Source organism: Dermochelys coriacea, chromosome 4 (genome assembly GCF_009764565.3).
Source record: "Dermochelys coriacea isolate rDerCor1 chromosome 4, rDerCor1.pri.v4, whole genome shotgun sequence".
Lineage (NCBI taxonomy): Eukaryota > Metazoa > Chordata > Testudines > Dermochelyidae > Dermochelys > Dermochelys coriacea.
The window spans coordinates 93,229,361-93,254,666 of NC_050071.1; the positions used below are offsets into that span (position 1 = coordinate 93,229,361).

Genomic DNA, 25,306 nt, shown 5'->3' on the forward strand with positions numbered 1-25,306 from the left:
TTTTTGCGAATACAGACTAACACAGCTGCTAGTCTGAAACTTAAAAATTAAAGTTATTTTTTGAGCATTTAGGTCTTAATTCTCAAGTGTTACATTTTGGTGATTCTCCTACACTGCTTTTAACAGTTTACATTTTTACTAGTAGGGTCTCCATCTACTAATGGTCCTCCCCCCCCTCCCCACTTTTTTTTTTTTTGAAGTACTATTCACGATTTGGTCTTTTCTTTTTGCATATAACCTAGGATGTAATGTGGACATGAAAAGAAAATGCACTATCCCCTCATTAACAGTTCATCAGGTGCACAACCTCTTCTGAAACTCCACATAAGAAGCTAAAGTGGAAGAAAAAAAAAAAAACATATAATCCAGCCAAGTCCTCCAAAACTGTACTGTGCACAGCAAATCTGAGATAAATTTTTATAAACTGGGGTAATTAGTCATTGAAACAATTTATCTAAGGGATATAGTGGATTCCCCATTCCTTTAAGTCAAGACTGCATATCTTGTATTTGCTCTATAGCATGGGTTTTCAAACTGGGGATGGCAACCCCTCAGGGGATCATGAGCTCTCGGTCTCCACTCCCAAATGCTGCTTTGTGTCCATCATTTATAGCACCGTTAAATATAAAAAAATGTTTTTAATTTATAAGGGGGGGGGGGGGAAGCAGGGAAGGTCACACTGAGAGGCTTGCTGTGTGAAAGGGTTTACCAATACAAGTTTTAGAGTGGTAGCCATGGTAGTTTGTATCAGCAAAAACAACGAGGAGTACTTGTGGCACCTTAGAGACTAACAAATGTATTTGGGCATAAGCTTTTGTGGGCTAAAACCCCACTTCATCAGATGCATGGAGTGGAAAAAACAGTAGGAAGATACACACACACACACTATATGAAAAGATGGGAGTTGCCTTACCAAGTGGGGGGATCAGTTCTAATGAGACAATTCAATTACAGTGGGCTATTATCAACAGGAGGAAAAATCATTTTTGTGGCAGCAGTCACAGTGGTCCATTGCAAACTGCTGACAGGCAGGTGCGGGTAACAGTAGGAGGCAAAAAGAGTTTTTAGTTTTCTCTATGCCTGTGGGCCCTGTGCCTAGGAGCTGGACCTGCTACTGGCCACTTCCCAGGCACAGGAAGCCTGCCTTGGCACCCCCACTGCACGCCACTCAAAGTAAGCCTATGCCCCAATCCCCTGCCCCAGCCTTGAGCCCCTTCCTGCACCCCAAAGCCCTCATTCCCAGCTCCACTCAAGCCTGCACCCCCAGCTCCCTCCCACACCTGAACCCCTTATCGCCAGCTGTTGGGTCATAGGCATCAAATGCCTGGTTATACTACAATTCAGTAGACAATTTCGAGTCCCTTAGATGAGGTTTTAGACTGAGGAAGAGAATACAATAGCATGCTCCACCCCTTTCTTTATACAGTGACAGAGTAGGCTTGTAACTCACTGTTCTATGGCCTGCCACTAGAAAGAACAGAGGCTTGAAGCACAGGTTGTCTTCATTTGCCAATTGGAATAAGTGTAAGGACAACACTATGCAAATGTTTCTCTATTTTACTATGTAAGTGTCTGTAGGAAACCACTCTTTTGACTAGATTGTAACCCAGATGTGCAAGGAGTAAGCAGAAATACTCATGCCTGAAAAGGTCTGAGTCATCTGCAATGAGATGCAGGGATAGGAACTGTATCATGTTTCAGCTTCATCCACTTCCTCCTCTTCATGCAGCAGAGGATTTGAAGCATTTGTATGCAAAAATGCCCAGGTACACTGTACTACAAAATTCTTTATTAGTTGAATATAGTGTAAAAGATATTCCCCAAACACTAATTTTGTCTCAACCCGACAACTTATTCAAAGTTAATTCAGAGATGAATGACTAGTTTTATTCCATTTCAGAACTGAAACATGAGCTTAGGTCAAAAGTTTAATCATGCAAACTGAAGCGACCAACTGTTGTGCTGTTCTAGCCATTACTTATCTTACCGTTTTTCTACACATTATACATTACTGATTTCATCCATGATCATTTAATTGTTTTCTGTAATCACAGCCACACTTTCACCAAAGCAGGAGCTGCAAGTTTGAATCCCTTATATTTTGTTCATTTTTCCCTGTAGAAAGAAAAAAGTATCACCAGCAAAATTCACAATTGCAATATATTGTCATCATGCCTCCAATGCGCCTCAAACTTTCCTCAGCCATTTCCAATTAAAGTTGAGGTCAGCTAAATCAATGTAAGCCAGGTTTCAATTTTAGAGTGTCCACACTAGGATTTAAACTATAAGGTATGTTAAAATTGAGCCAAATCAGCAAATTTAGCTGTAATGTAGACAAGGCCTTTTAGTGCTATGACAACATTCAGAGAGCCAAGAATGAAAGTCAAGCTATTAAGTTTATAGCTTACTTTATGCCAATAAATTGGAGTAGTCATGCGACATGACTTATAGCTCTAAAGTGAATTAGACTGTCAGCTATTACTAGTAAACATTCATTGCAAAAGAAAGTTATGATGCAGAGGACTCCCAGACAATCTTACACTGAAATGTTTATTCTCGAGGTACAGAGAAGTTTCCATGAAAGCATCTTGGAAAGTTGGCTAGGTACACAAATTTACTTCAACTGATGACAAATATGTCCCCACCCACCTCAGTCTGATGCTCCTATTTACATTACATACCTGAGAATTTGTCACTCTTTAAGGGTAGTTTCACATTCAAGGAGATTCATGTTAGTGTCTTGCAAGTTCTATGAAGTACATTTAGGCATCTGATAATTGTAAACATGTTCTTGAGGACTCTGAAACCAGGAAAAGCTTCATGTTATCACAAGTAATTCCCTAACACCATAAAGTAAAGGGAAGCATGGTAATCTGATGCTAGCACCCATGGTTCAAGTCAATGAACCTGAAGAAAACATACAATTTTATTCAAAAAGAAAAGGAGTACTTGTGGCACCTTAGAGACTAAGGTGCCACAAGTACTCCTTTTCTTTTTGCGAATACAGACTAACACGGCTGCTACTCTGAATTTTATTCAAAAGGACTTGTAACACATTAAATTGTTTTCTCATGAGTTTGTTCCTCCCGACAGGATCCAGAGAAGAGTTTTAATCTCACCTCTGGGTTTTAGAGAGAATTACTATACCCCTCTGTGTTGGCCACTTAAAGCACAGTCTGCCTTAAGAGGGCAAAGCAAAAAAGGGGAAATATTACTAGAGATATTATTCTCAACAAACTCACTGAAATTTAGTGCTGACCTGTAGGCATGTCATAAAGATTCCTCTAATTTATCAACCAGCCATCTACCACAAAGTAACAATCAAGGCAAACTATTAACTTTTATTCAATTAGCATCCCTTACTTTTCAGCAGAGGAACTTCTTCATTCCTAAGAAGCATCTTCATAAGCATTTCAGTCAGGTGTGACCATTTACCTGCACAATATTTTAAAGGACATGTTATGTTTAAAACATATTTAAAGTTCAACATTTTCAATAGATAAGCAATACAAGATCACTTTTTTAAATTAGTGAGAACAGCCAGCCATAATTTATGTTTTATTCTATAGAATCCCTTGTATACAATTAATCAATTCAGATTCTAAAGGACAAAGTCAATGGTTCAGTTTAGGAAAAAATATTTGCTTTCCTAAACGGGTAGCCATTTAATTCATGGCCAGCCCTAGTATGTTAAAAAAATCATAGCCATGTTTCTGCAATACATTTCTTATTCTAAAGATGATAATTTTGTATTTAATTCACACTTAATGTAGCTATTCAATATCTAAAAAGTGATATTTCAGCTTTCAAAACTTAGTAACTTTTCACTGTAATCAGATACATATTGTAACATTATACATGAGGTACTCAAGCAGTGTAACGATTAAAGCACGTGGCAATAGTTACACACAAGAACCAACACTATTTAAGGTTTCAAGGTTTTATTTTAAAGGGAGTAAACAAAATTCTTTCAGAAACCCAAGAAAAACCCCACCCAACACACAGCAGAAGCGTTTCCTTTTTTTAAAAAAAGGCGATCAAGAGACAGCTTGGCTAAGAATTTATCCACAGTGTGATGGACAAGAACCAGTAAATGAAACGGGCTACGGTACTCGATTTTAATTGTCCACGTGGAGGAAAAACGCAATTTGTTAAATGAACAGTAATTGTGCAAGTTGCTTCCCCCCCCCCCGTGATTTTCAAGCTTTTAAAACAATGTAATTCCACCCCCCCCCCCCCCCCCCGCTTTCAGGGAGCCATCAGCGGCGCGGGACGCGTCGGCCAGCCCGAGAGGGCCCGGGATGGAGGCCTCTCGCGGCAAGGCGCCGGCACGCGCGAGCGGACCCGGCTCTACCTGCCCAGAGCTCGTTCCTTCCGCCAGCGCGTCGGACACGCTCCCGCACCGGGCTCCCGCGTCTACCGGCGACGGGGCAGAGTCGGAGAGTCCCCGGAGCAGCGTCCCCCGCCCCCACCGGGCGGAACGGCCCCGCCAGGCTGGGGCGAGGAGCGCTCTGCTGCCGGCCCGGGCCCAGCTCCCCATGGAGGAGTCAGGCCGCACGGCCCGCGGAGACACCTCACCCTGCGGGAAGGGGAGAGAGGACAGAGACCGAGCCCAGGCCTCCTAAGAGCTTAAATACTGGCGGGCAGTTATCGCGAGACCTCGCACGCTCGTCCTCTCTCTAGTCGCTCCGCGCGCTGGGGGCGGGGCAACCATGGGGGGGGAAGAGTCCGTGGCACGGGGAGACGCCGTCCGCTAGTGCGCAACTATTGGTGGAGAGGAGGCACGTGTCCAAGCCAACCAGCGGGGGGAGCCGCCGAGTCTTGTCCCGCCCCCTCCCCGCCCGACGCGTCTCGGGCTGCTGCGGGTGCGGGGCTGGCTGAGCCTGAGCGGCCGAGACCCGCGGGGGAGGGGTTCGTTGGCGCCAGACTCATCGCCCCGCCCGCCAGCCGCTGCAGAGGGCGCGCGCGCGCAGACTCGGCCCCCCTCCCCCTCCCGGCACTAACCGCCGAGCCGGGGGGGAGGGGGGGCTGGGCAAGGCCGTTAGCTGATGCTGCTCGGGCCTGGCTGCAGCCAGGGGCCGGGCCTCGGCCTGGGACCTACCAGATCATCAATGGCGTGACACAAACGTCGGGCCAGGAGCCGGCGGGAAAAGAGGACTTCCCCCTTCCCTGCCGAGAGCGGGCGGGCAGCAAACAGCCCGGGGGAGCCGCTGAGTAAGAGACCTGGCTGCGGTCACAGCTGCCGCCCCGCTCGCCCCTCAGGCTAGAGTAGGGGTGGTAAGAGCTCTGAAAACGAGCTGGGGATCGGTATCTCGGGTACTTGTATGGTTCCCCATTGCTGGAGGAGGCTCCCAATGTATGCATCCTCCGAGCCCCCGGGGGGGTAGGAAGGGGAAACGACCGTTACCTCTTCTCCCCAACACACGCTCTCGCTCACCCCACATGAGGAACTGAGGCCCAGATCCACCGAGGCATTTTGGTACCTAAATACCTTTTAAGATCTGGGGTTAAGTGACTCGGGCAAAGTCACTCAGGGAGCATGTGGGAGAGCAGAGAATTGAACCCCTGTCTCCCAACTTAAGGCCCAGGCTAGCGCCCGAACTACTGGACGAGCCTTCCTCTCCCAGTGGAGCAGAGAGACGTCCACCTTAAAAAAGAAGGAGGACTTGTGGCATCTTAGAAACTAACACGTTTATTTGAGCATAAGCTTTCGTGAGCTACAGCTGAATGCATCCGATGAAGTGAGCTGTAGCTCACAAAAGCTTATGCTCAAATAAATGTGTTAGTTGCTAAGGTGCCACAAGTCCTCCTCTTCGCGGATACAGACTCACACAGCTGCTACTCTGAAACCTTTCACCTTAAAGTCACTGATTTGAATCCAGCTGAACAGTACTGAAGGAAGTGAGGCTGGTCAGCAGAGGCAAGTATTTTGAGGAGTCTGCAGCCATCCTGCAGTCCCTTGTGATTGAAGTTTTCACATCCACAATTGGTCAGTTCAGTCCACGGTCAGGTGTACTCGTGGATTTGCTGAAGCTGAGCTCTCACCCTACAACAGCCACAAGTAACACTTTCTACCATCTCTGGGTAGCTAGGAGACTCCATCTCATCCTGGCGGACAAGGATCTAGCCTCAGTTATTCATGCTGTCACTTCTCAGCTGGACTACCACAATGCAATAGATGTGGGCATGAAACCTTTAGCACTTAGAAAACTCAAATTTGCACAACTATGATTAGCACAAAATGCTGCAGCGCATCTCTTCAGCAACACAGGCTACCATGAGCACATCACACCTGTTCTCTACTCTCTACATGGGCTTCCCATAGAATTTTGAATCAACTTTAAGGTCTCAGTCCTTATCTTCAAAGCACTCTGTGGCCTGGGCCCAGGATGCCTAAAAGGTTATTTAAAGCTCTGAGATGAAGACAACTGAAAACTTTGTTCCTCTGGCACAAAGGAACAGTAATAAGTAAGGATATGATTTAAGCACAGAGGTCAGGGATTCCATAACTAATGAACCTCCATGACTTTTTGGCTTCGGCCCCCATTGCAATGGCAGGGCTGGAGCTATAAGTGGTTGCAGCCGGGGCTGAAGTCCCCTGCGGGTGGTGGGGCTCGGGCTGTCAGTCCTATCCCCCCTGCAGGGCTTGGGCTTCAGTCCTGTCCCTCTCATGGAAGTCCCTTCCCTGTTATTTTTAGTAAAAGTCATGGACAGGTTGTGGGCTTCTGTGAATTTTTGTTTATTGCCCGTGACCTGTCCATGACTTTTACTAAAAATAACTATGACAAAATCTTAACTTTAGTAATAAGAGTAAAGCTTATCTGTGGGAAACAACCTTCTGGGAATTAAGGACTATCATAAACTGCATCACTTCCTGCTCCATGTGCAAAGCACATTTCTTTGACCTTACCTTCTCTAATATAAACACACAGAAACAGGTGTATTTAAAAAAAACCACTACCAAAACAAGAAACTCTACTCCACTGGGAGAACAAACAATGTGACAGATTTGCAGTCGTGTAGCTTAATGCAGTACTGGAAGGCACTCAGATATTACAGTGACGGTATAAAAAGTTAGATTAGAAAGTTACCCATATATGTCCTAATTGCTGACATGAAATGATGATTAGAAAGTGTTGCAGACTTTTATGTTTTTAAAAAAAAGTCAGATGAGTTGGAACCACCAAGTTGTGCAAGAACTATGTCACTATTTGTATTATTTTCATTATCTCCCCACTTCCTTACTTTGTCTTGGTCATTTGTTACATCTTTTTTCAAATTAGGCCTAGTCTCGGCAGGTGTACCATGTGAGCAAACCTTATGCCCAGATAGATGACTGCAGGGATATATCCACCTGGAATAACTTGTAGGACTGGGACATTCATTGTAGGAACCTTGTCTATTACATATGCGTTTGTACAGTATCTAGCACAGGGGTGGGCAAAGGGTGGTCTGCGGGCCACTTCCAGCCCGCCAGCCGAATTAATCTGGCCCTCAAGCTCCCGCTGGGGAGTGGAGCTGGAGCTGCTCCCGTGCTCCAGGCGGGGAGCAGGGTCGGGGACCGCTCCATGCATACACGCACTCCCAGGTGCAGCGGCATGTCCCCCATCCTGCTCCTCCTCCTCATGCCCCAGCCCAGAGCCCCCTGCTGCACCCTGAAAGCCTCATTTTTGGCCCCACCCCAGAGCCTTCACCCCCAGACAGAGCCCTTACTCCTTTCTGCACCCCAACCCCAATTTCGTGGGCATTCATGGCCCACCATACAGTTTCCATACCCAGATGTGGCCCTTGGGCCAAAAAGTTTGCCCACTCCTTATCTAGCACAATGGGACCCTGATTTTGATTTGAACCCTTAGATGCTACTGTAATAAAAAATAATTTCATGAATTTATATAACAGTTTGCATGCAACTACAGGGTTATTTTAAAATTATGCTGAAAATAGATCAGGTTCCATTTACAGCCCACATACTATCAATATATCCTCTTAATTTTGTTTCCAGAAGTTATATTCCCTACAATTAGCATATACAGATTAGAGTAAAAAAAAATCTGGAGGAGGAGAAGAGGGCAAACAACATTAGTATGTCTTTTCCAGAGACAAACAGCATTTTGCAGTTTTGTTTCAAACTTTAATTTTATGTTATTTTTGTTCTTGTTTGGTAAATTGCATATTTTAGTGACTTTGAAGGGTTTGGCTCAGATTTTTGTGCAAAATGCCTAATAATTAGCACTAATAAAGCACATTTTGCAAATTTAAGAAACAAACTTATACAATTCACCAGTGCTTTTTTGTTGTTGAATAAACTACCTGGTGAAGAGACTGTTTTTGCAACAGTATACAAGCTTCTACCCGGTAGAAGCCAGGGAATATTTTTAATTGAGTAGAGCACCACTAAAGATAAATATTATGTAAACAAATGAAGCGTAGTTCCATATGCAAAAGCTGCCTTGTTGCTAAGTTTTGTACAAAATTACTGATTTACATAAGGAACAAAGATTTTATGACATGTAATTAAGCAGAAAAGTAGAAGCAGGAGTAGATATATTATGAGATAATCGCACCCCTAGGGTATTGCATCAAACTGATTGTAAAGGCTGTTCAAAACAGACTGTTTATTGAATAAACCTGATAACTGCTACTGCCATAAAAATATAAACCCACTTTATTGACTTGGCCAGGCCAGGTTATATTTGGTGTTAATATATTTGCATCTATTTCATTTTGTAATCTTTCATTTTTTTAAAAATCTTGTTATATTTTAACTACAAAAAACTAAGGTGCTTCGGCTTTGTTTTGTTTTCTTACTGAAATAGCAGTCTCAAAGGGAAAGAATAAAAAGAACATTTGTTTCAAAAGACTGTCAATACTTTCTCACTACAACCCAGTGTAATTTTTATGGCACCAGTTAACCAAGGGATGAATTTGGGCCAATATTTCTAACAGTAGAGTTTAATTCTCCATGCATCATATTCAGCTATAAGAGGTGGTGGTAAGACTTATTTTTTGTAGCAATAGCTGGAGAGACAATGTAACACTAGCAGATAACTACCCTTTGCATCTGGGAAAATATCTGTTCTCTTTTCAGACCCTTTAAGAAAGGCAGTTGAGATTAGGGACTGCCATAAAGTTGACCCTATCCTCCAATGGATTCCCGGTCTGCTCGATGGTGGGACTAAACACCCAAAAACAATCTGTTGGAAACATCATGAAGAAAACATCATATATTTTTCCATCTGCTGCTTTTACATTAGCCTTTACTCAAATTCCCACTGACTTTACGAGGACTAAAAACTGAGTAGTATGAGCTATATCATACCACTAATTTTGTAGTAGTCTTTCCCATTGAAATTAATGATGAAATGTACATAAAAACTGATGGCATAATACACCCCTGAATAAGAGGCAATAAAGGATTTGGTCCAATATTTATATAACATATAGGTTTACGTTTTGATTGTTTTAATTTGGACTAGTAAGAGACTATTAGATACTTTTCTATTTCAAGACAAAAATCTAGATTTGAGGACATAAGTGAATGGCTTGTGTTGCCGAAGTGTGCCTCTCCCACTTCCCTCAACTGATGCTCTGAGTGATAGGAGCCACACCCAACTTAGACCCACCAACAATGATGGTCCCTCTGACACAAATTTTAGGAACATTAGTAGTAAAGTAATAGGTGGATTTTGGAAAAATCTCACCCAGCAAAAAAAGTCAGCCTCCAATATAAATAACCTTTGTATTCCAAAGAATTCATCTTATGTATGTATTCTTAGTGCTTCTGGTATTTCAGTTAGTATACATATTTCCCCTCCTTCCAAAAAACACTGACTATTTTAACTGAAATTACATTGATGTTCTATACAAGATATGAAACCTGAAAACTTTAAAAAATCCAAACACATGTTCAGTATTGTTAGTGTAACGAGTCAATGTCTACTTTCTCTTACTCTTAAATTTGTAAATATTGTACATGATTTTGGCTGCTAACTCCCAATGAATGCTCTTTTAACAGCGTGAAAACAAATCCTTTAGTATGAAAGGAGCTAATTTTGCTTCTTGTTTAGCACATATTTTTAGCCAGGACAGCTGACCCATTTCTGAACCATGTTTTGTTGTAATAAAAATTAAAAAAAAAATCCTTCAGTGGAAAATTCTAATACTTCTAGAAGAGTGGTTTTCAACCTCTGGTCTACAGACCACTGGGGGTCTGCAGACTATGTCCAAAGGGTCCACAAAAGGTTGTCATTACCATAGAACAGTGGTTTTCAACCTGTGGTCTGCACACCCCTGGGGTTCTGCAGACTCTGTCTGAGATTTCCAAAGGTTGAAAACCATTGTTCTAGAGGATAAGGATAGTCTTGTGATTGTAGCACATGATGAAATCTGGGTTCTTTTCCTGCTGTCATCACAGACTTTTCTGTATGATCTTGGGCAAGTCACTGATCTGTCTGTTCCACACTTTCCCTTGTTGTAAAATAGACTAATACTTGCTACACATGGTTGTAGTGAGATTAATGTAACGTTTGTAAAACACACCTTTCAAATGTCATCTGGAGAGTGTTACGTAAATCCAAAGCATTGTTAGCCCGGTGGGATATTTGCTATTGGCATTTATTTTTATACAGAAAAGAGGCTTCAAGTAGCTTTTTTGTTAGTAGTTTTGTAGCCAAATGACCAAGATTGATCTAAAGGAAATGCAGATAATAATAATTTAATTATAAATTATATAAGCACATTGGGTTATAAATAGTTCTTTGTTTTACTACAGAAAGGAAACAAAGCTAGTTTTTCATTATGAAGAGATAGAGCAGTTTGTACTTTGATTTTTAATACAGTGGAAACAATTGTTCACTGTTCTTTATTTGTACTGTTCCGAAACTGTTAAGGAACTTGTTTTGGCTGCTTTTCACATCATTTTTTTATCATTAAAAAGCCACAAGAATAATTTTTTCTAGATCTGCCAGAAAAACAGCATTCTAACTACTATATTGTCTTGCTTTTTTCTTGTTTAAAATTATCTTTAGCTGAAAAGCAATAAAGTCAGTGATACCCTGCAACTAAAGTGGAGCAAGAGCATCTGTATTATTCTCTTATTTTCTTAAATCCACCAATAAATAAATAAATACCCTACACTCTGAAACGAGTGTGGGGTGAAATGTCTCTTTAAAATCTTTGAGATAGTCAACTGAATCACAATTCTCTCTCAATCATATTCCAAATGTTGCTATTTATTTTTCTGCTTATATCCTGTCCATAGGACTCCCTTTGATGTCACTGCAAGTTTGGTGCACAGAATGATTATACAATATCCGATAGAGATCTGCACTGCAGATAACAATATGCCTTGTAGGTTAGAAAGGGGAATTTGATTGGAAGCCTTGGTTTGAAAGGAATTTACAGATATAATGAGGACTTCCATTTTGTGGTATCACTTCTTAGTAAACGATAAACATTTCACTAATTCCTTTCACAGTCCTGCCACCCCATGATTTTTTCTCTGGTACCAACTACAGTCATATAAATGTTTTTTAGATGATCTTTTCATCTTTCATTCAAGCCTTCTGCTCCCTCACCCCATTGTTTCTGTTATATAAAGTTTTAAAGGTTGATTTCTTTCATGTTTCTTGCTTTACCTTCAGATAAAACTGGCCCTATCTCAATATAATATCTTTTATTTTGAAATGTTTCATATTAATTTCCATCTTAATTCCTGTTCCTGAAAAGCACCCCTCACCTGAACAATTCTGATTGGGAGAAACATGAGGCAGGCTTTGGATTTTTCTTTTGAATGTTAAAAGCTAAATCAAGAGTTGTGCAATGCTATTATTCAGCTTTGTGGTTTTGCTTTGTTTTTTTAAAAGCAGATGTCAAGAATTGTAACATTCAATAACCAGTCGGCGAACACTTCAGCCTCCCTGGACACTCAATTACAGACCTAAATGTCGCAATTCTTCAACAAAAAAACTTCAAAAACAGACTCCAACGAGAAACTGCAGACCTGGAATTAATTTGCAAACTGGACACCATTAAATTAGGCTTGAATAAAGACTGGGAGTGGATGAGTCATTACCAGAGGTGAAAGTAAGCCGGTACACCCCTACTGGCAAGAGCCAGTGCACCGTACTGGGGCAACCTGGCTTCCCCAGGGGGCAATTTAAAGGGCCTGTGACTGGAGCCCCAGGCCCTTTAAATTGCCTCCAGAGCCCCACTGCTGGAGCCCTGGGGTAGCGGCTGTGGGGCACCAGGGCAGCTATTTAAAGGGCCCAGGGCTACCCTGCTTCTACTGCCCCGGCTCTTTAAATAGCCGCTGGAGCCCCGCTGCTTCCCCAGGGCTCTGGCGGCTAATTAAAGGACCAGGGCAGTAGAAGCAGGGGAGCCCCAGGCCCTTTAAATAGCTCCCAGAGCCCCGGGGGGGCTGCTGCTGCTACTGCTACCCCGGTGGGGGAGGAGGAGAAGGGGGGGCATTTACCTTACAGAGTGGGCTGGGGCTGGCTCTGACCCCCCTCAGTCCCGCCCCTTCCTCCCTACACCCCACCCCTTCCGGGGGCCAGAGCTGGCCCCAGCGTACCGGTAAGTCACTAGACTTACTTTCACCCCTGGTCATTACACAAACTAAAAACTATTTCCCCAAGCTAATTTTTCCCCTCCTGTTACTTACCCCTTCCTGTCAACTGTTTGAAATAGCCATCCTGATGATCACTACAAAAGTTTTTTTCTCCTGCTGATAATAGCCCTTAATTGATTAGTCTAGGTAGAGTTGGTATAGCAACACCCATTTTTTCATGTTCTTTGCATATATATATCTTCCTAGTGTTTTTTCCACTGCATGCATCTGATGAAGTGGATTTTAGCCCACGAAAGCTTATGCCCAAATAAATTTGTTAGTCTCTAAGGTGCCACAAGGACTCCTTGTTCTTTTTGCTGATATAGACTAACACAGCTACCACTCTGAAACCTAACCTCAGTATGACTGTAATTGCACAGGTATCTAGTAGTTTCTGTTTTTAAAGACATTTCATCCTATCTGAGCTGTATGTTTGTGGCAATCAGCACTTTATTTGCATGTGTGTGTGTGTAATAGGGTGCACCTTTGCGCCTGTCATCTTGCCCCACAGAAACTACACAGACTCCACTGATTGTGCATTCACAGTACCACTTATTTGAGTTCCCTCCACCAACACCACTACAGTCTCCACACAACAGTCTATTTAATATAGCCTATGTGCTTTTGGCCCACACATCAGGAGCTAAGATAAGCAGAAGTCTCTTCCCAGAGGCCTTTGAAACTAGCTAGCCCTGTTCCTCTCACCCAGCACTCCCTTCCTGTGTCTCTTTATCCTTCTGAGCAGATGAGCTAATTGGTTCTGTCTCACCCTGCTTTCAAGCCTGACTATCTAATTACCTCAATCAGCTTGGGGGGAAAGAGGATTGGGGAAGGAAGGCATGGCCAAAGCACAGAGCATACAAATGATCCTGGGCTGCTGAAATGACCCCTATGTAGCTAGTATGTATTAGAACTTCTCACTGGCTGCTTTAATGTGAGTTGGAGGCTAACTCAGGCTTCAACTGCCCTAGGATTGAGGTGTGGGGTGTAGAATGCTACCTCTGCTTCTCCTCCACTTCCCCTTAGCTGTGCCAAGGAGAGCCTGGTGCAACTGAGAATCCAGCTCTCAAAGTTTAATGGACTTCAAGACATGGAGCCAAATTCATCAGTAGTGTAACTCCATGAAGTCAATGGAATTACACTTAAGATTAATTTGTTTCAGTGTTTCTTTATGTGATGTTATTTATGAGGTTAATTTAGTGCTTGTGGAAGAAGGTGGCCTGAAAACCTGGGCTCTTTATCCACAGAGTGGACATTAGAAGAGCAGGTTTCCTCACGCTGCCCTTCAAATGTAAATCTACCATGATTTGGAATGACTAATTCAAGATACCATGGATAAAAAGGTAGTTCTGTCTCCACAATTACTCAATCCTTGGCCTAGGCTAAGACTGCCAATTTATGCCAGTTTTGATGGTGACGTTTGTAACGTGGGCACCTGTCCACTAGAAACTGGACTAAGGCCAGCAATTTATTTTACTTAGGCCACCTAATGGCATTTTGATGGTAAGATTTAATTTTTCAGTCACTATTGACTGGTGTTAGATTTTAATTAATGATCTAAGGCCTGATCTTGCTATGCTTGAAGTCATTACTCTGGAAAAACTCCTTTTGACTTCAGAATGTTTTGCCTAAGCAAGGTCTGCAGGGTTCAGGCCTCTACAGATTGAAGGTGCTATACTCCAGTATCAAGCTGTGGTCGAAAAGGCACCGAAGTGCAAATTTGCCATAGTTAATTTCCTGATTTTTATTTCTTTATCATTGAGAATGAGGGCATAGGGAAAACATGTCCTCTCATCTGCATAGTGATGTTTGCAGTGTATGGTTTCTTTTTTAAAGTTCTCTTTCTTCATTTGAACCATTCCCTCGACAGAGAGGAGGAACAATAAGCTGGCAATAAGTTTCTGGTGATTGTTTATACAATGTGTGTTAATTAAAAAAATGGAGAGGAAGGCAATGAGAGTTAAAGCCCAAGACGTGGAGTCTGTATAACTGAATTCCATTCTTGCTTCTCCTACAGAGTTAATGTGTGGACTTAGGCAAGTAATTTAACATCCTGTACCTTTTATTTCATCTGCAAAGTTGTTATACCAGTGCTAATCTCCCTCACAGAGTGTTTTGAGCCTTAATTTATTGATGCTTGCAAAGTGATCTGAGATCCTTGGATAGAAGGTGCTATAAAGTATGTGAGCCTGTATATTAATTTTCATTTATATCTATCTATCTATATCTATATAAATATGAACGTGTATATACATACATGCTCACCAAATGTTAATATTTGTAAAGCTAAATGTTATACATATAGTACAATGAATGTATAATTATTAGGAGGTGTCAAGAAATTTTAAAAATTTAATCGCGATAAATCGCATTATTCAGAAAATTAATCATGATTAATTGCACTGTTAAACAATAATAGAATACCGTTTATTTAAATATTTTTTGATGTTTTCTACATTTTCAAATATATTGATTTCAGTTACAACACAGAACACAGTGTACAGTGCTCACTTTATATTTATTTTTGATTACAAATAATTGTTCTATAAAAAACAAAATAAATGGTATTTTTCAATTCACCTCATACAACTACTGTAATACAATCTCTTTATCATGAAAGTTGAACTTACAGATATAAGAACATAAAAATGGCCCTGCTGGGTTAGACCAAAGGTCCATCTAGCCCAGTATCCTGTCTTCCGACAATGGCCAGTGCCAGGTGCCCCAGAGGGAATGAACAGAACAGGTAATCATTAAGTGATCCATCCCTTGTCGATCATTTCCAACTTCTGGCAAACAGAGGCTAGGGACACCATTCCTGCCCATTCTGGCTAATAGCCATTGATGGACCTATCCTCCATGAATTTATATAGTTCTTTTTTGAACCCTGTTATGGTCATGGCCTTCACAACATCCTCTGGCAAGGAGTTCCACAGGTTGACTGTGCATTCTATATAGAATTATGTACAAAAACATATAGAATTATGTACAAAAAATAACTGCATTCAAAAATAAACCAATGTAAAACATTAGAGCTTACAAGTCCACTCAGTCCTACTTCTTGTTCAGTCAGTCACTCAAACAAGTTTGTTTACATTTGCAGGAGATAATGCTGCCCACTTCTTGTTTACAATGTCACCTGAAACTGAGAACAGGTGTTCACATGGCATTGTTGTAGCCCGCATTGCAAAATATTTATGTGCCAGATGAGTTAAAGATTTATATGTCCCTTCCTGCTTCAACCACCATTCTAGAGGACATGCATCCACGCTAATGAGGGGCTCTGCTCAATAACGACCCAAAGCAGTGCAGACTGATCCATGTTCATTTTCATCATCTGAGTCAGATGCCACCAGCAGAAGGTTGATTTTCTTTTTTGGTGGTTCGGGTTCTGTAGTTTCCGAATTGGAGTGTTACTCTTTTAAGACTTCTGAAAGCATGCCCCACACCTCATCCCTCTCAGATTCTGGAAGGCACTTCAGATTTGTAAACCTTGGGTCGAGTGCTGTAGCTATCTTTAGAAATCTCACATTGGTACCGTCTTTGAATTTTGTCCTATCTGCAGTGAAAATGTTCTTAAAACGAACAACCGGTGCTGGGACATCATCTGAGACTGCTGTAACATGAAATATATGGCAGAATGCGGGTAAAACAGAGCAGGAGACATACTATTCTCTCCCAAGGAGTTCAGTCACAAATTTAATTAATGCATTCTTTTTTTAATGAGCGTCATCAGAATGGAAGCATGTCCTCTGGAATGGTGGCCGAAGCATGAAGGGGCATACAGATGTTTAGCTTATCTGGCACGTAAATACTTTGCAATGCCGGCTACAAAAGTGCCATGGGAATGCCTGTTCTTACTTTCAGGTTACATTGTAAATAAGAAGCCGGCAGAATTATCTCCCATAAATGTAAACAAACTTGTTTGTCTTAGTGATTGGCTGAACAAGAAGGAGGACTGAGTGGACTTGTAGGCTCTAAAGTTTTACATTGTTTTGTTTTTGAGTGCAATTACATAACAAAAAAAATCTACCTTTGTATGTTGCACTTTCACAACAAAGAGATTGGATTATGGTATTGTATGTGGTGAATTGAAAAATATTATTTCTTTTGTTTATCACTTTTACAGTGCAACTATTTGCTATAAAATAATAATATAAAGTAGGCACTGTACACTTTGCATTCTGTGTTGCAACTGAAATCAATATATTTTAAAATGTAGAAAACATCCAAAAATATTTAATAAATTTCAACTGGTATTCTATTGTTTAACAGTGCGATTAAAAGTGTGATTACTATTTTCGCATTGATGGCATAAATTAACTGCAATTGACAGCCCTAATAATTATCATTATACATCTATATATTGCAATCTGTACATTTGCCCCCTAATCCTTCAAAACATCGGTACATATTACTGTATTTCACACAAATATCTGTGGACTGTATAGGTCAGCTAAGTAGGCATGGATTGTATTTTCCAAATAGACAACCAACCGAATTCTCAATTACGGAGGGACAATCTCCACTCATTGATATAGTTTGCTTTCCACAACCAAATCTCTGTACAACTTCTCTCGAGTGATGTACTCAAGTATTCAGATTATAATATCTAAACTGTATTGTTAAATCTATTCACCTAAAATTTGGGTTATTGCTGATTATGCACTCTATGTATTGTATGACTTTTAAAAACTAACTTTATATTTGTGGCTAATCTAAGCACTATACCCAGATGTACAGACACTTTTCCCACGCTATGTATTATATATATATATATATATTTTTAACATTAGCTTTAATAAAATTTGTATTTCTCTTAGCACACCTCACAAACTGAGCTGAAGCAGCAAAGAAATCTAAAAGCAAACGAGCTTTCCCCAGCTAACACCCCTCAGCAGCTCTGCCTTGTGCTTTTACGCTGTTACATCATAGAGGCAAATGGGGACTGGGGCGCTCTTCCCCTTCCTGGGGCTCCCAGCCAGATCCTTTGGTCCCTTTCAATTCAGCGGGAATTTCCTTTTGCACTGGTCCGAACTAACGGATCTGGGCGGGGCGCTGGAACAATTTGTATAGTTGGAGTGCTCTGAGCCATTGAACCAAACTGTACATCCTGTATGTAATGGGGGGTGCTGCAGCACCGCCCGCCCCTAGTTCCAGCACCCACGGAGCTGAGCCGCTTCAGCCTGCGGCGGGCAGCACGCCCGGAAGCCCCGCCTGAGCCGCCTTCCCCTCCCTCGCACCGCATTGGCTGCTGCGCCAGCCGCCTCCGCGGGACACGCTCTGCCGGTTGGTGCCGGGGCACGCCAATTACCCGCGCTGCCCCGCCCTTCCCCGGCGCTGTCAAAGTTGATCACCGGGCGCCGCGCTGCAATGGAGCGAAGAGCGGCCGCAGCGGCCGCCAGCGAAGGCGGAGGAAGGGGGGGGTTAACCCGGCCCTGGCGGGCACAGCGGCGCGGCTGATCTCCCCAGGCAGTAAAGGGGGAGCGAGCGGAGACGGGGCGGGAGGGATGCTGCGGCTGCTAGTGCGGCGCTGTTAAATCTGCCGGCCCGCCCTTCGGAGGAGCCGCCGCCCGCCCGCGGCTCTTGGGCTTTGAGGCAGGAGCGGGAGGAGTCGAGGCGCTTTCCGCTAGTTGCCTCCCGGCTGCAGAGGGGGGTTTAGCGGGTGTTGACCCCCCCCCCCCCTCCGCCGACTTTCCTCCCAGCCCCCACCTCGGATCCTCCCCTCCCCGCGATCTTCCAACCGTGAGCATGTCTCTTCTTACCGTATAAAGATGGCGGTGTGGGATCACTGCAACCTTTAGACTAATGACTGTCAGAAACATCGCCTCCATCTGTAATATGGTGAGCACTCGCTGACCTGCAGGCTGGCTTCAGGGGCGGGGGACGCAACTCCACAACCCCCCGTGGCGCAACATCAGAATGGGCGGAGGGAAGGGGCGGGGAGGAGACTCCTCTCCGGGTGCCCCGGGGAGTCAAGTTATGGTTATTCCTATATAATCCCCTCGCTGGGGGCTGGGGAGATCGGGGGGGGGGCACGTAAAGATATGCATGAGATTTAATTCAAAACAGGGTAGTCAATGGCTTGAAGAGCTTCTCCTGACTCCTTGCATTGAATGGAGACATCCGTCCTGTCTCCCCAAACCCCAACGAGGGGACAGTTCGGAGCTGGGCTGTCCAGCCACCCCACTGGATCTAGGTCTGGCAAGGAGTTCACGACAGTGGAGGGTCTCATCCTTTGTCCTGTGACATTTACACCGGCTGACAACTTTGCAGTTTGTGGCCCCACCTTGTGGCCCCAATTAAACACTTGAGCCAGTACTTCTAAAAGTAGGTTCCTAGCTCCATACTGAGGCTCCAAAATCAGTGACCTGATTTTAAAATCCACTGGAGCATCCGAAGACTCCTGCTGAAGTCAATAGGAGCAGGTGGTGCTCAGCTGTTTTGAAAATCAAGCCACTTATTTAGGCTTATGACTGTGGATTTAGGAGCCTAGCCGTAGACACCCGTTTTTGAAAATGGCCACAGGATCAGAATCTGTGTTGATTTTATACACCAATGGGGATTGCAGGGGATATACAGTAAATGAGAATTGGCTTTGGCCCAAGATGTTTCTATTATATTTTTGAAACACTTAAGCCCCCCTCCCCATAGTCTAAAAGGTTAGAAAAATAAATTTAAAACATTGTTTCATTTCAGTTTGTGTTGGGTCTTGCTGCTTTTAGCCCCAATAAGATATGAGAGGAAGATTTCTTTACACGTTTGAATATGGTTTTCATTTTGACTCTACAGATTTTGGGGTTTGCTTATTAGACCACATTGCCTTTGGATTTTTAAGATTCACTTGGTTATAGTTTAAGGGCTCAAAGGTTTTAATGGACCTGCTGCAAAAGAAAGCAATTTATGGGGTAGGTGATAAATGCCCAAAATTAATAGGGTAAGAACACATTTCAACACCCTTTGTTGTTGTAGTTTATGTTTTCCCCCCCTTGTTTTCAGGTTCTGCAAGAACAGTTACATGCAGTTGCCAGCTTCCTTCCATGTGGTGCCCCAGCATGCCCTTTGCTGGTGATGTCACACCCACCATTCATCAGCACTGGAGAATGGAGCCTGCCTATAGGGTAAGGCAGTGGTTCTCAACCTGTGACTCGTGATTCCCTTGGGGGTCACCAGCAGTTGTCCAAGGGGGTGAGGGTTGTGAGTCTGCTCCCATTCAATGTCTCCAGTCTTATGCTGAAGTCAGTTTGATAAGTCACTTGCAACCAGTCATTCTCAGATGCTAGGAATGTCCCCGCCCCCACTTTTCCAAGGTCCTCATTGCCACCTTTGAAACACCTGTTCTGAGGTGCATTACTGGAGGACTGAATTTAGGTGTCACATTATGAAAAAAGGTTGAGAATCCCTAGGGTAAAATAATCTGAGTTCTTGCCTCCCCTCTCCAATGTGGTTTCCTAAAGTTTTCATTGTTCTTGTTTTTTTAACCCTGTGGAATAGGAGGCAAGTATACTGCAAAGAAATATATAGGAAACCATACAGTATTTGGGAAGAAAACCTGGAGTTACTTACCTTACCCTATAGGCAGGCTTCAGTTTTCAGTGTTTGATGAATGGTGGGTGTGATCACGCCTAGACTACATGCTACAGCACCGCATGAAATAAAGCTGGAGATTGTTAGAGGGCTACAAGAGTTTAACATTGGCATGATGTCTTAAGAATCCTATGTTTCCACCCGCACATACCCACATTATTTTAGAGGGATGCATATGTGCTTTCCCTAAGGTCTAGAAAAACCACAGAGCAAAAACTAGGCTTGCATCAGTTTTACTTTGCACTTGCCACCATCAGTAGGCAGCTGTACAAGTAGCATCCTATGAATGTAGGACTAAAGAGAATTAGACTCTCAAACAGGAAAGGGACCAAGAACAGAAGAAGGGGATGGTCTAGTGAAACTTCATGTTCAAGACCAAGTTTGGTTTCTTGCTCCTTTCATGGTATTGGGGTTGCAACAATGCTTTGTTTCTCTAACAACGACTTTCAGTTGAACGAAGGAACTCTATCAATGGACTCCAGAGGAAGCTATGTCAACCCCATATGGGAGGGCTGCTGCAATGGGTGGCCTGTTGCAGGGGGAGGCAAATGGATCATAAAAGCCTTTCAAAACAGAGGGGCAAGAGAAGCAAGAAGTAGGGAGGAGAGAGACTGACACAAATAAAATGGAGGGAAGACAAGAACAAAATGCAAAAAATCCAAAGGAGAGAAAAAGGCACTAAGAGTGGGATTGGAGAAGCATGAATGAAGATTGATTTAAGTCAGCCTTAGAGATCAGTTATTATAAATTCCAGCTAGAACTATTAATGCCTAGGTCTTAATCCCAGACCATATCTCAGTGCTTGACACCAAATGGCTCAATTCTTCTTTGGCCTAAGAATTAACCAGTTAAAGGAGAAATATATTTGGAGTTCATTTCCTAGTTGAAAGGAATTTTAAAAATTCACTCTGTTCTTTTCCCTTTATCCTTCTAGTTCCCCTTCCATTTGAAGGTGTGTACATAGAATGCATGCAATAAAAACCCTTGCTTAATTGGTGTTTGCTCACCTACACTGCTATAAATATTTGTCATGTAATGATGGATTATAAGTTTTGGATTGTAGTACTCTATTAATCAAGGATTTTTTGTTTGGAAATTTTTATATGCTGGTCTCTAGATTAAATGAATACAGTGAGAATTAACAGGGTGAAATTGGTTGGATCTAACTGGGTTAGTCAGAGTCGCAAGAATGCTTGTTATGATTTAATTGGCTGCCTGAGGGTAAAGTATGTCAAATTGTAAGTCTGGTCTCCTGGTTATGGCGAGGCATTGACCTCTTCCAGGAAGGCCAAAACAGGTGTAGGGAAACAAGTGTGTGAAGGAGAATATTTTAACTTGTTTGAAAAAAATCAAAATCTAGTACTACATATTCAATAGATAAGTCCTCATTTATTGAGCCCAAAGCAAAGAGTTGGCAACACTAACTGAGCAGAAGTGAACCAGTAAAAGAACTTAGGGATATCTCTGTCCAGGTATTAAACAAATAAACCCACAAATTCCAAAACAGACCAATAAAGGCCATGTGCTTTCTCTTTGTACTGTCCCCACAATTAGAAACAACATTGTCATCACTGGTAGGTGAGGTCTAAAGCCCCGATTTTGCAACTTGTTCTGCACAGGTATACCCCTACATTCACATGGTGCTCCAGTGAAGTGAATGGGACTCTTGTGTGACCTGTGGGATCCACCCGCTCTGCTCAGATGTATTGTAGGGGAGTCCGACTCTCTCTTCTTACATGCCTGACAGATGCTGTGAGAAGTTGTTGGTCAAATGTGTGTACAGTGCTCTAATCATGGTAGGTGGTATAAAAGTGTTTATTAGCAATATTGCTTGGGGAAGAATAGTATGATATATTTGAGAAACTCGGTTCTAGGGAATGTCCATGCCTTAATATTACCCCAGCTGAAGGGAGTCCAGGTGAAATTAGGGACTTTTATTTTTAGTACCTGTATTTACTCATATTGTACCCCTATTAAACTTGCATTGTAATCCTCTTCTGTAAAGCTCCTTGAAGACAACCAGTGTGACTAGAGCATCAGATGTTTGGTCCAAAGGTGAATAAGCATGTTGGAATTTTTAGACTGTTACTGAAATCCTCTGGTTTCAGAGTAGCAGCCGTGTTAGTCTGTAGTCACAAAAAGAAAAGGAGGACTTGTGGCACCTTAGAGACTAACAAGTGTATCCTCTGCAGTGCATTTCTCTGTTGATGGCCTTCTGATTCGGCCAAGGACTCTGAGTTAAGCTCAGGCTGCAGCGAAGAGAATGTTGCTGTCTTGTGTAAGAACTACATGTAATCATTTATTAAATGTATATGCTTGTTTATTTTTGTATAGAGAGACCTGACAGGCCCTGTTCTGCTCTGAACAAGAGAAATACATCTTTGTGTTGTCCTGCTAAAAGCAGGTTTTATATCCCCTTCCCAATATTTTTTCAATAGTGTTTGAAACCATCTGATCTCCATTGAAAGATGATATGTGTCAGTTTCATGCATAGTGGTAACATGACACAACTTGTGAGGATCTCTTGTCATACAACGTATCAGAGATGTCACATACATTGTAGTTACAATAGACTCTGGCATGTTTGTTTGGTAATCCTATACAATGTATAAATATGAGTTCACTAACAAGTTACAGTACAAAAAAACCCTTCAAGTTAATTTGGTTCTCTACTCTATATAAGCATGGCTTTAGTTTTTCCAACTCAAGATTTTATCAAGTCTCACAATAACTGGTGGTTTTTCTTAAAGTCCCAGGCCAGCTCCAGGAGTTATGTGAATGCATGAGAATCTCAGTTTTCATTAAAAAACTAAGCTTCTAGCCCTTGTGGTTGTGGAGGAAAGCTTGAAACCATGAAAAGCTCAAAACTCAGAAGTCAGATTAAAAAAAACTAAATATTTTATTATTTTTAAAACTCTCAGGATTGTTTGAATGATGGGAGTTAGCAATATCAGGATCTTAGCTACAGAGACAGGTTTGAAAAATGTTAGATTCTGGAAACAATGTAAATTCTAGTTATTTCTATAAACACAGGTTCTGAGCCAGATTCTACTCTCTGCAACACAAGTATACTTGAGGTGCAGAGGTTAGTACCATGAGTTTTAAATTGACATTGTACTTGATAGTGGTTTAAAATTATTATAGAACAAATTATGTGACCATTTTAATTTTGGAAACTTCTTCTAAGAAGAAAAACTTTCGGCAGTCTATCACTGTCTAGGCAATAAACTAGCTCTCTGAAATTATTTATGGGTAGATTAATGAAGCATTGTAGACATTTACTTGTGAAAATATATTGCAGGCACAATTTAGATTCCAGTTTTTAGAAATGTGATTTCAAGTGTGCATAATTTTTATACATATGACTTATTTCTTCTGATGATCTTTGATCAGCCAAAAGAAATTACATTATTTTGGTTAGTTGTTTTGCTGCTGCAATTATTATAATATGTGCATTTTATGGCACTTATTATAACATTAGAAAAAAGCAGGATGATATACTTTTAAGGTTGATTAACTTCTTTTCACTATCTGCTATATTCTTTTCTGGACTGTAAATAATATAGTCCACTTGACTCTGTCATGAATTCTGATTCTGAGATAGAAAAACTCCTCATATACTTCTGCTGCCACTATTCTGAATGCCATCTCTGTAAATGAGAGTACAGTACAAATAATTAAGCATCTTTTCTTCCTTGTCCAGTTTTCTGGTCTCTCTCTCTCTCTCTCTCTCTCACACACACACACACACACACACACACACACACACACCCCTTTAATTACAATCTGCAATTATTACTTTAAAAGTTTTAATTGAAATATGTATTGACTTTAATGAGAACTGCATATGCTCATCACCTATGAGAAATCAAACCACATGTAGTAGGTGCCTAATTTTAGGCAACCACATTTAGAAACTTTGGCCTCAATTTTGACACAACTTTATTTTAAAAACTTACTTTTCCCTCTCCAGCCCCTTCATTTTAGGTAGGGATATAGTTTGGAGATACTGAATGGAAAAACCAGTAAATTCTTGAAGGATGCTGGTGAGGGAAAAATAAGAGACCTTGTATAATTCCATGTTAATAATTTTCACTAGCCATACTGGGGGGCATGGATCAGCATTCACGTCACATTCCCTGTCAGTACCCAGCCCAGGCTGGGGAAGCTAACGATCCAACCAGCGGATCAAATTTGGTGATGAATCCTGGTCATGTGCCACCTGAGGCATGTTGTGCATATGATAAGAAGACGATCCATACTTTTCCTCTGCAAATGTTCTATGTTGTCCCTAATCAGTTAGTTTAAAACAGGGGTGTCAAATTCATTGGGTGACGAGGGCTGAATTACCTTGTCAGTCAGTCTGTTCATTAACTTACCTTTCTGTGCATGTGCATTCCCACTATGACCACCTTCCCTCCCTGCCCTGTCTTGTGAATTTCTTGCCTTCTCCTTATGGACACTTACACGCCTCTTCTTTCTCCACCCCTTTTCCCCACCCTGTTTTAGGCAGTTGGCTTTCCTCTCTGAGCTTGCTTGCTGCCTATTCTCTGGGGTGCTGGTGCTGCAGGCTGAGCAGTGGCAGTAGGCAGTGGAGAAGGAGACTCTCTCCTCTGATCTCAGAGCATCAGAAAGCAGTGATTGAGGGGAGAGGCAGCTGAACCTGCTTCTGTTGGGCTCAGAGGCATCAAGGATGGGGAAGGAGATGTTGGGAAGCAGCCTCCTGTTGGAACCAGAGCTGGGGGAGCCCAGGCAGTGGCAGCTGCTTGGAAGACGGTTCAGCTGCCTGTGACCAATTGGGATCAAGCTCCTTCTGCAGTTCTCCCGCTTAATAGATCTGTAGTTCACTTATTCCTTCCTTGCACCCATTTAAAATATGTTTGGCTCATCTTTTTTCATTCTTCCAGCAGGGGCAAACCCCAAATCGCTCAGTTGTAGAGTTGGTTGAAAATTTTCCATTGGAGTGTTTTCCCATCAGAAAATGCTAATTTGATTAAATAAAAACTTTTGTTTGAATGTGTTGATTTCATCAAAATATTATATAGGAAATTATCAAAATGTTTCATTTCAATTTGATTATTTTGACTTATCTTATATTTTATAATATCATAT

At 42.1% G+C, this 25,306-nt stretch overlaps 1 protein-coding gene, 1 long non-coding RNA gene and 1 other non-coding gene across 9 annotated transcripts in view; 1 reads left to right on the plus strand and 2 right to left on the minus strand.

The window, feature by feature from the left end:
* Window positions 1–1,772: 1,772 nt before the first annotated feature.
* On the minus strand, window positions 1,773–18,391 carry LOC119854703. 3 transcript variants are annotated; one of them, XR_006281080.1, is made up of 4 exons: window positions 18,373–18,391; window positions 3,364–3,435; window positions 2,682–2,800; window positions 1,773–2,115 (listed from the first exon to the last, which is right to left on the minus strand). It is a non-coding gene; the product is annotated as an uncharacterized LOC119854703 (long non-coding RNA). The 3 variants fall into 3 exon arrangements; XR_005292573.2 differs by lacking the exon at window positions 18,373–18,391 and adding an exon at window positions 4,355–4,647; XR_006281079.1 differs by lacking the exon at window positions 18,373–18,391 and adding an exon at window positions 4,579–4,597.
* Window positions 3,076–3,193, minus strand: LOC119855341. Its single transcript, XR_005292842.1, has one exon. It is a non-coding gene; the product is annotated as a small nucleolar RNA SNORA26 (small nucleolar RNA).
* USP46 (ubiquitin specific peptidase 46) overlaps window positions 17,939–25,306 on the plus strand; it is a 32,721-nt gene continuing 25,353 nt past the window's right edge. Inside the window, exons 1-2 of one of the 5 annotated variants that reach the window (XM_043513830.1) lie at window positions 17,939–18,082; window positions 18,382–18,451. In XM_043513830.1, the coding sequence (XP_043369765.1) occupies window positions 18,416–18,451 (36 nt within the window). In that variant the 5' untranslated portion in view covers window positions 17,939–18,082; window positions 18,382–18,415. Of the gene's footprint in view, window positions 18,452–19,606; window positions 19,729–21,813; window positions 21,991–25,306 lie in introns of all 5 variants that reach the window. The other 4 variants (XM_038399631.2, XM_038399632.2, XM_038399633.2 and 1 more) reach the window with 4 other exon arrangements.